At 41.0% G+C, this 11,976-nt stretch overlaps 1 protein-coding gene across 2 annotated transcripts in view; it reads left to right on the plus strand.

Annotated features, from left to right (window-relative positions):
- The first annotated feature begins 405 nt into the window (after nucleotides 1–405).
- The window catches only part of RAB6A (RAB6A, member RAS oncogene family), a 54,394-nt gene continuing 42,823 nt past the window's right edge, over nucleotides 406–11,976 (plus strand). For both annotated transcript variants that reach the window (XM_029284047.1, XM_015815470.1), the window contains exon 1: nucleotides 406–475. In XM_029284047.1, coding sequence (XP_029139880.1) covers nucleotides 406–475 — 70 coding nt within the window. The remainder of the gene's footprint in view (nucleotides 476–11,976) is intronic.

An 11,976-nucleotide genomic window follows, 5' to 3' on the forward strand; every position in this document is an offset into this window, starting at 1 on the left:
CTGTTTATTCCCCTTCCTGATTGGGCGGCGGCGAGCCGCGGGCGGGGCGGGAGGCGGGGCCCGCTCTGAGGAGAGGCGGACGGCGGGCGGAGCCGGCATTGCCTCAGCGGCGCGGGCGAAGCTGGTGTCGTGGCCGAGGGTGTGCTCGGAGCCGCTTCCCTCAGCCCCGCCGGAGGAGCTGCCGCCGACTCCCGGCCCGCCGGCCTGCTCCCTCGCTCCGCGCGTCGACGCCGGCTCCTTGGCGGGAAAGGCCTAACTCTCCTCAGGCGCCTGAGGAGAACGCCTGAGGCGGCGGCGCGGCCCGTCCTCCTCGTCTCCCTCCCCCCGAGAGTCAGCCGGGGAGACCCGCCGGCGGCTCCTTCTCTCCTCCCGCTCCTCCTCCTCCTCCTCCTCCTCCTCGTCGTCATGTCGGCGGGCGGAGACTTCGGCAACCCGCTGCGGAAATTCAAGCTGGTCTTCCTCGGCGAGCAAAGCGGTGAGTGGCGGGGCGGCCCGGCCTGGTTCTGCCCTTTCGGAACCGCGGCGCGCCGATCGCCTCAGCGCGGAGACTACAACTCCCATGAGCCCCCGCGCGGGCGAGGTGGGGGTGGGGAGGGAGTGGGGGGCTGCTCCGGGGTCCGCCTCGCCTGGGTTCTGGCTGCCCTCCAGCTCCGGAGCAGGAGACTTCGATCTTTCTTTGGTCTTCAGTATTTCCGTCAACTTCTTCCTTATCTTCCTCCTCTTATTAGCTTCTTCGTTATAGTCTTCATCTTCTTTATCATCTTCGTCATCTTATCTTCCTCTCCATCAACTTCTTCAGTTTCAACTTCATCTCCCATCAACTTCTTCATTATCTTCCTCATCTTTTCATCTTCATCTCCTTCATTATCTTCATTTCCATCTTCCTTATAGTCTTCATCTTCATTATCATCTTTGTCATCTTCATCTCCATCAACTTCATTGTCTTCCTCATCTTATCTTCATCTTCTTCATTATCTTCATTTCCATCTTCATTATAGTCTTCATCTTCATTATCATCATCTCCATCAACTTCATTATCATCTTCATCTTCCTCATCTTCATTTCCGTCTTTGTTAGTCTCCATCTTCATTATCTTTGTCACCTTACCATCTCCATCTCCTTCTTCATTATCTTCCTCATCTTCTTCATTATCTTCATTTCCATCTTCATAGTCTTCATCTTCATTATCATCTTCGTCACCTTACCTTCATCTCCATCAACTTCTTCATTATCTTCCTCATCTTATCATCTTCATCTTCTTCATTATCTTCCTCATCTTATCATCTTCATCTTCTTCATTATCTTCCTCATCTTATCATCTTCATCTTCTTCATTATCTTCATTTCTATCTTATAGTCTTCATTATCATCTTCGTCATCTTCATCTCCATCAACTTCTTATCTTCCTCATCTTATCATTTTCATTATCTTCATTTCCATCTTCATTATAGTCTTCATCTTCATTATCATCTTCATCCTCATCTTCATTATCTTCATTTCCATCTTTGTTAGTCTCCATCTTCATTCGTCACCTTATCTTCATCTCCATCAATTTCTTCATAATCTTCATCTTCATTATCTTCATTTCCATCTTCATTATAGTCTTCATCTTCATTATCATCTTCATCCTCATCTTCATTATCTTCATTTCCATCTTTGTTAGTCTCCATCTTCATTCGTCACCTTATCTTCATCTCCATCAATTTCTTCATAATCTTCATCTTCATTATCTTCATTTCCATCTTCCTTTTAGTCTTCATCTTCATTATCATCTTCGTCACCTTATCTTCATCTCCATCAACTTCATTATCATCCTTCGTCTACTTCTTCATTATCTTCCTCATTATCATCTTTATCATCACCTCCATCAACTTCTTCATCCTCATCATCTTCCTCATCTTCATTATCATCTTATCTTCATCTTCATCATCTCCTCTTCCTCCTTGTTATTCTCCTGTGCTCTGATTTCCTCCTCCATCTGATCAACGAGGGACAGGAAGGAAAGGCAGATCCCGGGTGGGGCCCAAAGGAACCTTGATTATTTGTATTATTAATTACCTCCATTTGGAGCGAACGATAAATAGGGGTGTGGGGGGAGGAAGGATCCCAATCTCCTTGGCCTCCCAATCCTCCCCTTTCCCGAGGAAGCCCCTCTGTATTAAACCACCTCTGCTTTCACTGGATCACTTCTAAAAAAAACCAGGAGAAGCCACTTGGAAAACGACGTAATGCATTCATTCATTGCATTTTTATATCTTTGTATTAAAAGGCTCACAGTGGCCGCTGGACAACTTGGCATTCTCTGCTGCTGGCCCATCTTTCTGTGGAGGGGGGGGAAACACCCCAATTTTTAATCCAGATCAGAGTGTCAGGCCCCTCTCAATGCATGTGTTTGTTTCCAATTCTGAGGCTTGGCTTGTATTTATACTGCATAATAAGCCAAAACATGGCTGTTGGCAAATGTATTTTGTGAATCCAGTTTAGCATGCTAATGCACATCTAGTTGGCTGGGTTGATTCGATAAACCACACTGAAGCGATGGGATTTCTGTATCGTGTTGTGTCTGAGCCTGTTTTGGTTTTCTCCGGAGCATCGGTGGCATCCAACTGGAAGCTAACACAAACGGTGGGAAGAAACCCTGTCATTTTCTTTGGCTGCTTCTCCCTGTCATAGTTCAGTTGCTAATTTGGAAACCATGCGTTTTAAAAATCCTAGCTATTTCTAACTTCAGGAGGAATTTTACTATTTTCTGGATCTGGGAATTACTACATTTTTCTAATAGATTTTTTTTTTAAAAAAAATCTGTTGACTAGGTTCCATAGAGATTTGGTTTTCTCAATTGTATTTTAAGATTTTCGGTAATTTCTTCTTTTGCTGGGAATAGATAAATCCTCACTCACTCTGAAACCTCTTGTTGAATTTAGTCTGGAATAATTTAGTAGTTTCAGATTTGTCATAAGAATTTAGCTTGGATCCCCACCATATGAAAAAAGAAAGTGGTTTTTTATAGGATAAATATGTACTCAACACAGTTCTATGCTGAGATTTTCAATTTGATGAAAGAATCAGAATAAATCATGAACATGTCATGAATATTATCTTTGTATTTTGGTGTACCTGTCCCTGACGGTGTTAATTGAGTTGAAAACTAGAAAGGGCTTATATATATATATTTGAATTATGATCACTAAATTTGTTACGGGCTGATCCTTTTAAAATATTATTTTGGTAAGCACTTTAATTTACTGTTTGTTTTGGTCTAGTTTCCTCAGTGGAAGAATGATAGGATCCATTAAGAAAGAAAAGGTAGATTTTTCTCAACTGTGATTGGAATTGGGTCTTTGTGGTATAGCATTGTGACAAGTCTGCTTGAATGTAATTGCCATCCCTCTTCAAAAATGAACATTTCTGTTAATTTCATGCTCCTAAAAATGATTAGAGAATATTTTTACATACCTACAAAGTAAAACAATACTGCTGATTCATACTCGGTTTCTGTGGTTTATAGGGCGTGTGTGGAGTGAGGTGAAAAGTAGTCAGTTTGCTTTAAAGACAGGCATTGAGTCTTAGAAACAAAACACTTCAAGTAGTAATAATAATCTTAATCAGGGGTATCAAACTGCTGGCTCGCGGGCTGGATGCATCATGCCGAAACCGCGCCCACCCCAACTCCAGCAATGGGAAAAAAGTCGCAATACATCACGTGATGTGGTGAGTTTGACACCTCTGATCTAAACATTTACTATAGGATATCTATTGTATCTTCTCTACTTTCCCATTCTTCCATCAAGATCAAAATCCAGAATTCCTTATCGTTTTCATTATTTTGTAGGGGGTAAGAACCACTTAGTCATAAAACACTGTGGATTGATTTCTCCCTAATCTTTCTAGTTTTAAAAAAAATCTTAGCTAACTGGGTGTTTAGACAAATATCCTGAGATCATGAACAGCTGCATCAATATCCAAGGTGTCTGATTCTGGTGGTATATGCATGGAATCAGTAAAAATGCTAAGGTGAATCTTTTTAAAGTACTTTTATATCTTTATTTATTAAATATATATGCTGCCAATCTCACAAGTAAGACAACTCATAATTTATATGCTTCCAAGGGTTACCATTTGGCTCAGTAAATCATAATTTTCCATCAGTTAGGAATAAATTATAATAGATATTTTTTTGTCTCATATATTGTTTGATGCCATTGCTTGTATGATGTAGCAGGTATGTTGGTGGCAAGCATACCACAGATCTAAATAAAATCTTAAGGCATATTTATTGTAGATTAAATAGTAATATTTCCAAGTGAAATCCATACTTTTCTGAAGTAATTGTGAATTGAACTGTGCATGTTTATGTGTTTTTCCTATCACTTATATCTACTCAACACACATGTAAAGGAGCTGTATATGTGCAGTATTGTTTATGAATATGTTCCTGGTTTATTTTGTGCTTGAATTCTCCACCTTTCCTCCAAGAAGACCCATTATTATGTGCAATTTATTTTTCCTGAAAAACAAAAGCCCTTGGGAAATGAAGCTAAAAAAAGTCACTGTCTGAAGTTCATCCAATGAGCTTTCTGTTTTTAGAGGAACTGGAACAGTTCTCTAGACCAGGGCTTTTCAACCTTTTCACCCATTGTACCACTTTTAGGATATGGCAATATCCGAGTACCACCAGTCGCCTAGCAAGGTGTCAAAAACTTGATGACCAAAAAAAAAAAAAAAAAAAGAAAAAAGTGATAAAGTACAGGTAGTCCTCGACTTACAACAGTTCGCTTAGTGACTGTTCGAAGTTACAATGGCACTGAAAAAAGTGCCCCCCAAGGCACAGCCGAGCAAGACACCTGCCTGCCCACCCGGCCGCGCTCTTCCTCCTGTCCGAGGTTTCCATTGTTGTGAGCATTTCTGTTGAGGATTGGCAGTGGGGGTGGTGTGGTGTGGTGTGGTGTTTGGTCTTTATTTCCACCCCCCCCATCTGCTGGGTGGTTGCAGCAGGTTTTGGTCCCTTCACATGACCCTGGGACACTGTGACCGTCATAAATATGAATCAGTTGCCAAGCATCTGAATGTAAATCACAAGACCCTGGAGAGGCTGCAACATTCCAGCTGATCGGCGCTTCTTCTGGGCTCAGCGGAAGCACCAGGATCAGGGCCGAGGTCCAGCTGGAGCCTGGCGCTGATCCTGGGGCTTCCGCTCAGCCCTGACAGCCCTGCAGCTCCAGCCGTCTCTCGCTCAGGCTTGTGCGGTGCTGCCACCGGTTCAGCCCATTCCCCTCCCCCGCTATCACTTTTCTAGGATGGTCACGTACCACCTGCCAGGTGCCCATGTACCACAGGTGGTACCCGTACCACTGGTTGAAAAGCCCTGCTCTAGACTCTTAATTCACAAACTTTTGTTTATAGACTCTTTGTAGCCCACTGGTGATATTTTTGTTGAGCTTTAAATAGATTCTAAACAACCTTTATTTAGGAATTATCTTACTTAGCAAAAAAAGGCTTATGGATATGACTCGGCAGGAATAGTTTCATTATTGCAAAGATAAATGAAGCCACAAACACAGAGATTTCTTCACAGCAGTACACAGAAATCAATGCCCTTATATAGGGATCTGCACGGGGAATCTAAATTTTAAGATTTTTCTTTCACCTTTCCAAAACAAGGGATACAGTACCTGGTGGTTCTTTTGACGCTCTTGGGGGAAGTCACTTAATTAGGGTTGACTTAATGGTTCATTCTATGCCATTTGGATGAACTTCAGACCAGGGCTTTGGAGTCGGTAGATAAATGTTCGACTCCGACTCCTCAGTTTTTTGTACTTCCGACTCCGACTCCCCGACTCCGACTCCTCTGTATTAATAAGCTAACAATCGGAGTTTACAAGTTTTTATAGCCTTAGCTGAATGACAGCAGTTTTTCCAATGGTTTACAGCTTCAGTCTTGAACTATTGACCCTCCCTTCCCTTCACTTATACAAGTGTCTCTAGTCCTGCAAAAAACATATTTACTTAATCCCTTATCAGTGAGAGGCTAGGTTACCCATGGGCGCTGCGTTCCCTGTAACAGCAGAACACAACACTATGGAAAGTAATTGTGCGTTGCATGCCATATAGTGAAGCACATGAAAAGCATGCTTCTTCACGGTCACTTAACGTGTTCCTTTTGCGGTTACGTGAGGCACTGCATGCATTGGTCTTTATTCTTACAGTAGAGAAGTCATTAATTATAACTTTTTGTGAATTGGGACATTTAAACTTGCTTTTTTTTTAATTCCAATCTACATTTAGTAGGAGTCGGAGTCGGTGCATTGTTTGCCGACTCTGACTCCAGGTACCCAAAATTTACTCCGACTCCGACTCCTCGACTCCGACTCCGACTCCAGAGCCCTGCTTCAGACAATGACTTTTTTAGCCTCATTCAGGAAAAAAAAAGATTACACAATAACGTCCTTTCTTGGAGAAAAGTTGGGGACTTCAAATACCTGTACCTGAGAAGCTGAGAACAGGATGTCAGCCAAGGGTCCTTTCCTCCCCCCCCCCCCTTTTACATACTTCAGTTAGTACCTAATTTGGACTCATATTGTTCAGGTTTTCAAACTTGATTTATATAGCTATTAGCCGTGATAACTGCCCCTCAGGATATTTTCTATAAAGTACTGTTGCAAGAGTTATGAAGCACACTGGCAGCACTATAAAGAGCAGTGTTTTTCTCCAGAGACAGTTAGAATTGTTACCTCAGAGAAGGATGAGCAGAGTAGAGAGAAAACAATATGCAAGCCAAATTGAAAGATCCCGAGGCATATACTTCAAATATATTTGCTGGAAAAAAATCAGCCTATCTTACTGCTAGATTTAATAGCATGGAATAATAATAATAATAGTAATAGTAATAGTAATAATAGTAATAATAATAATAGTAATAGTAATAATAATAATAGTAAAGTTGGAAGGGACCTTGGAGGTCATCTAGTCCAACCCCCTGCTCAGGCAGGAAACCCTATACCATTTCGGACAAATGGCTGTCCAGTCTCTTCTTAAAAACTTCCAGAGTGGGAGCATTCACCGCTTCTGGAGGCAGGTGGTTCCACTGGTTAATTGTTCTGTCAGGAAGTTTCTCCTTAGTTCCAGGTTGCTTCTCTCCTTGATGAGTTCCCATCCATTGCTTCAGGCACCTTGGAGAATAGCTTGACTCCCTCTTCTTTGGGGCAGCCCCTGAGATACTGGAAGACTGCTATCATGTCCCCCCTCGTCCTTCTCTTCGTTAAACTAGACATCCCCAATTGCAACAACTGTTCCTTATATGTTTTAGCCTCCATTCTCCTGATCATCTTTGTTGCTCTTCTCTATACTCTTTCTAGAGTCTCAGCATCTTTTTTACATCATGGTGACCAAAACTGGATGCAGTATTCCAAGTGTGGCCTTACCAAGGCCTTGTAAAGTGGTATTAACACTTCACGTGATCTTGATTCTGTCCCTCTGTTAATGCAGCCTAGCACTGTGTTGGCCTTTTTGGCAGCTGCAGCACATGGCTGGCTCCTATTTAATTGATTGTCCACTAGGACTCCAAGATCCCTCTCACAGTTGCTACTATTGAGCAAGGTACCCCCTATACTATACCTGTACATTTGGTTTTTCTTGCCTAAATGTAGAACCTTTTTTCACCCTTGAATTTCATTTTGTTAGATAGCGCCCAGTGTTCAAGTCTGTCCAGATCCTCCTGTATCCTAAGCCTGTCTTCTGGAGTGTTGGCTATTCCTGCCAGCTTGGTGTCGTCTGCAAATTTGATGAGTTCCCCATCTATCCCCTCGTCCAAATCGAGGTTGCTGCGGTTGCAGCGGTACATTTGCCGTTTTTGAAAGTGGTTGACAACTTGTAGGAAATTCCTTTAACATGGTACTCTCAGATTTTTTTTAGTCTGGTAGCATAAATCTTACTGTTAACTGTTAATGCTTCTTGATTCTTAATTCAAGTTCAGGTCTCCAATTTTAACAGTAAATATCGATTTATAAGGGTGCTACTGGAGATCTGCAGTGATTCTATTTTTGTGTATGCTTAAAAACATATTCTATTTAGAAATAGAAATTGCAGCTGATCTATGCTAAAAAAAAATATTGTGGCATTTCGTCACATCTTCCAGTCTTTGAGCCACCGTAATTCTTAAGGGAGGTTCTGACTGAATTAAATAATTCATTGTAACTTTTCTTTTAATCCTAGTTCTCCTGGTCTTTCATTTTGCCGTTACAATATCTGTAAATTATATATCTTTGAAGACTAAATTCCATGCTTTCTTATAGGTCTTCAGTATGTTATTCCAAATTCTAGTTTGGAACGAACCCTGTAATCATTCTCTGGACTTGCCTGGACTGACTGATTTCTTCAACTACTATTTTGCAAAGATTCTTCAGACTTCATTGGCAAAGTTTGCGTTTATTTGAAGGCATGGTTATTTCTAAAAAAAACCAACAACGTTTTTGTAAAAATCGTTTTGTGGATTTCAGATGTTGCAAGTTCTTAAGGTTCTGCAACAAGAAATTGGGGCCTCCGAAATTCAGACCCAGTTCCACCACTAGTGTAATTTAGCTTAGCCTGTGTAGTGGTCATGAGGCCAAAGCATCCCTTTGCTTTCTTTTGTAGGATAGCTATTAAATATTTCAAAGTTTTTCTCATGCCCATTTTTGTTTGCAGCGCTGAAGATTTATAATTATGTCATTCGACTTTGTGTTTGAGATGGAATCTGGAAGCAGCACAAGAGTAAGCTACTGTGGCCTTTTGCCTAGCCTAATGCCCTCCAGATGTATGGCAAAAAAAAATATGGAACTTTCCAGACGAAATCAGATCAGAGAAGATTGTCTAAAACTAGATAGGGATCACAGTAACAGCCCCCAGAATTGTCACTGTCTTTACAAACAGAGCTGGAAGGGAAGATGGAGGTCATCCAGTCTAGGCTTCTGCAGAATGCCAGATCTGTAATGCTGGGTAAAACTTCAGCATTTCTAAGATATTGCCATGGTGTTTTGGCATATAAAATTGGAATTGTTTCAGTGTCAACAGTAAGTGTCTCCTAATGTTTAGCCAAGATCCCCTTGCATTGGTTGTGGTCATCTTCTCTGAGATAATGGATTGAATCCATTCTCTCTCTCTTTTTTTGGGAGGGGGGGTGAGACAGTTTATTGACACTTTAGAAGACCTTTTGTATACAGGAAGACCTCGACTTACAACAGTTTGCTTAGTGACCGTTCCGAGTTACAATGGCATTTGGGAAAAAATGACTTACGACCATTTTTCACACGTATGACCATAGTAGCATCCCCACGGTCACATGATTTACATTCGGATGCTTGGCAACTGACTCACATCAATGACGGTTGCCGTGCCCCAAGGTCATGTGATCACCTTTTGCAACATTCTGAGAAGCCAAGCCCATGGACAGGGGTAGGCAACCTTGGCTCTTTTATGACTCGTGGACTTCAACTCCCAGAATTCCTCAGCCAGCATGGCTCAGCTTGGAAACCTCTCCCTTTCCCCTCAGCATGGCTGGCTCAGGAATTCTGGGAGTCCATGAGTCATAAAAGAGCCAAGGTTGCCTACCCCTGTCCATGGAGAAACCAGATTCGCTTAACAACCGTGCTACTAACTTAACAACTGCAGTGATTCACTTAACAAATGTGGCAAGAAAAGTTGTAAAATGGGGCAAAACTCTTTATACAAATTTCTCACTTTGCAACGTAAATTTTGGGCTCAGTTGTGGTCATAGGTTAAGGACTACCTGTATAAATCTATTGCGCACATGCAGTAATTCCATTGTGATCAATTATTAAATTCAAGCTTAAGTATTCATATGTACTCAATGTGGCTTTCTAGTGTGTTGTGTATTTAATTGCTGAAGGAAGTGAGACCATACAGCTAGCACTCAAAATTCTAAGGCGGTGTTGTCGCCCAACCCAGCCTCTTTAGTTGAATGGAATTGTTGGCAAAGATATACTTATTTGTGTCTGCTTATTTTATTCTGAAAGATAAGAACTTTCTCTGATCATAAGTGAGAATTCTGTAGATGAACTATGTGTGTGTGTGTGTGATTGTGTATACATACAAACATACTTGTGAAAGAGCAAGAAGACTGTAGATGTTAACAGGCTTGATTTGATGAAAGAGCAAGTAAATATGAGCTTGGAAGAATCCTATCAAATTGCCTTCTTGTCTATCCACTTTAAATCTCCAAGTGAAGAGTGTAAGCAAGCAAATGGCCACTTTTTAAAAATGAATTCTGCTCTAGTTAACTAGAGTATTCAGTATTCTGCTGAAGTTCTCTTGAAGCATAAGGACGTTGCATATATTAAGCTTTTCAGCCCTACTGATTCGGAGAAAAACAAAGGCCATTTTGGTCCATAGAATATTATTGCAAAGTTTCTACCCTAAGCATGATCATAAACTATCTAACACGTTTTAATCAAAATTATCAATGTATTCTGTTATTCATTCAAATTTATGTTATGCACACTAATACATTGAGAGCTTCTGCACTGGAGACACATTCCTTGCGTGTCTAATCACACTTGGCCAAGTAAAGTATTTAATTCAATTCAATCCTTGTCTATTCTGTGAGCTATTTAAACACAGCACGCAGTGTTGGGAGTAAGGTGATGTAATTTTTCTTGGGTTTCAAGAAATTGAGGTTTTCCAGATAGAACTGATTCAGAATGCTGTTAGAACTCTATTATTGAGCAGTTACTGTGTTTTATAGGCTACCCAAAATTTAATTAAATTGAATAGTACAAGATGATACAATTTTTTTATTACTGTAAGAAGCCTTTGGCCAGAGTAAAAGAAAGGCTAAGAATTTTGGAATAATTTTGGAAAGTATAACTGTCATGGTTCCGACAGATGAAACTCTTCAAAGAACTTTGAGGCATTGTTTATCTTAAAGAATCTTTATTTGAGTTCGAAGCCAAAAACTGGATTCCCCTCCCCTGAGCACATAGTATCAAAACACAATTCCCTCCTCCAATTAACTGTCATAAATCACATTCTCCAATTAGTTTGAAATGCAGGCTTCCCCTCCAGTTCTCCAGCCCGCCAATTCTTATCATCTCTTATTTCAATAACCTTGGTTCTCACACTAGGTTCAGCATTGTTATGTCTAGCTAAACTCTCATGCACATTCCTCCCCCTGGCATCATCTAACTCTAACTCTAAGAGTAAACCATAAGAAGAAAATGGTTGCATCTCCATCTGTTGTCAAAGCAAAAACATCCGATGTTAGCAGCGTTGACAAGAGACTCTGGAATTGGTGCAATAAAACTAAGCAATCTTTAACTGAGGGAACCAGGGGCACTAATTGTCCCACCAGCAGCGAGTTATAATAGGCCAAAAATGGTATTATCAGATATAACTGAACATAAAATTGTAGCAGTTAGGAGGCCGCATATTACATACAGAATTTTAATCTATATTTAATCCTATTTATAAATGTATACATTTCATGCCCATTTCAATGGCTGGCCGTGTGGTTTATAACAATCATAAATAGCATGAATTAAAACGCTAAAAGGAACATTAGGCCTAAAAGCCCATCTAAATGTAAACCTAAAAAGTATAGGTTTCCATCCCATTCCTAAAGTGTGATAAAGAGGTGCCTATTTCCACAGCAGTGTATTCCACTGCACAGGCCTTGCCATATCCAAAATAAAATTTGCTGTTAATATTAGACCAGGGCTTTTCAACCTTTTCACCCAGTGTACCACTTTTAGGAAATGGCAACATCCGAGTACCACCAGTCACCTAGCAAGGTGTCAAAAACCTGATGACCAAAAAAAAAAAAAAGGAAAAAAGTAATAAAGTACAGGTAGTCCTCGACTTACAACAGTTCGCTTAGTGATTGTTCGAAGTTACAATGGCACTGAAAAAAGTGTCCCCCAAGCCACAGCCGAGCAAGACATCTGCCTGCCTGCCCGGCCGCACTCTTCCTCCTGTCCGAGGTTTC

The sequence above is a fragment of the Protobothrops mucrosquamatus genome, unplaced genomic scaffold, assembly GCF_001527695.2.
Source record: "Protobothrops mucrosquamatus isolate PMUCROS unplaced genomic scaffold, P.Mucros_1.0 scaffold344, whole genome shotgun sequence".
Lineage (NCBI taxonomy): Eukaryota > Metazoa > Chordata > Lepidosauria > Squamata > Viperidae > Protobothrops > Protobothrops mucrosquamatus.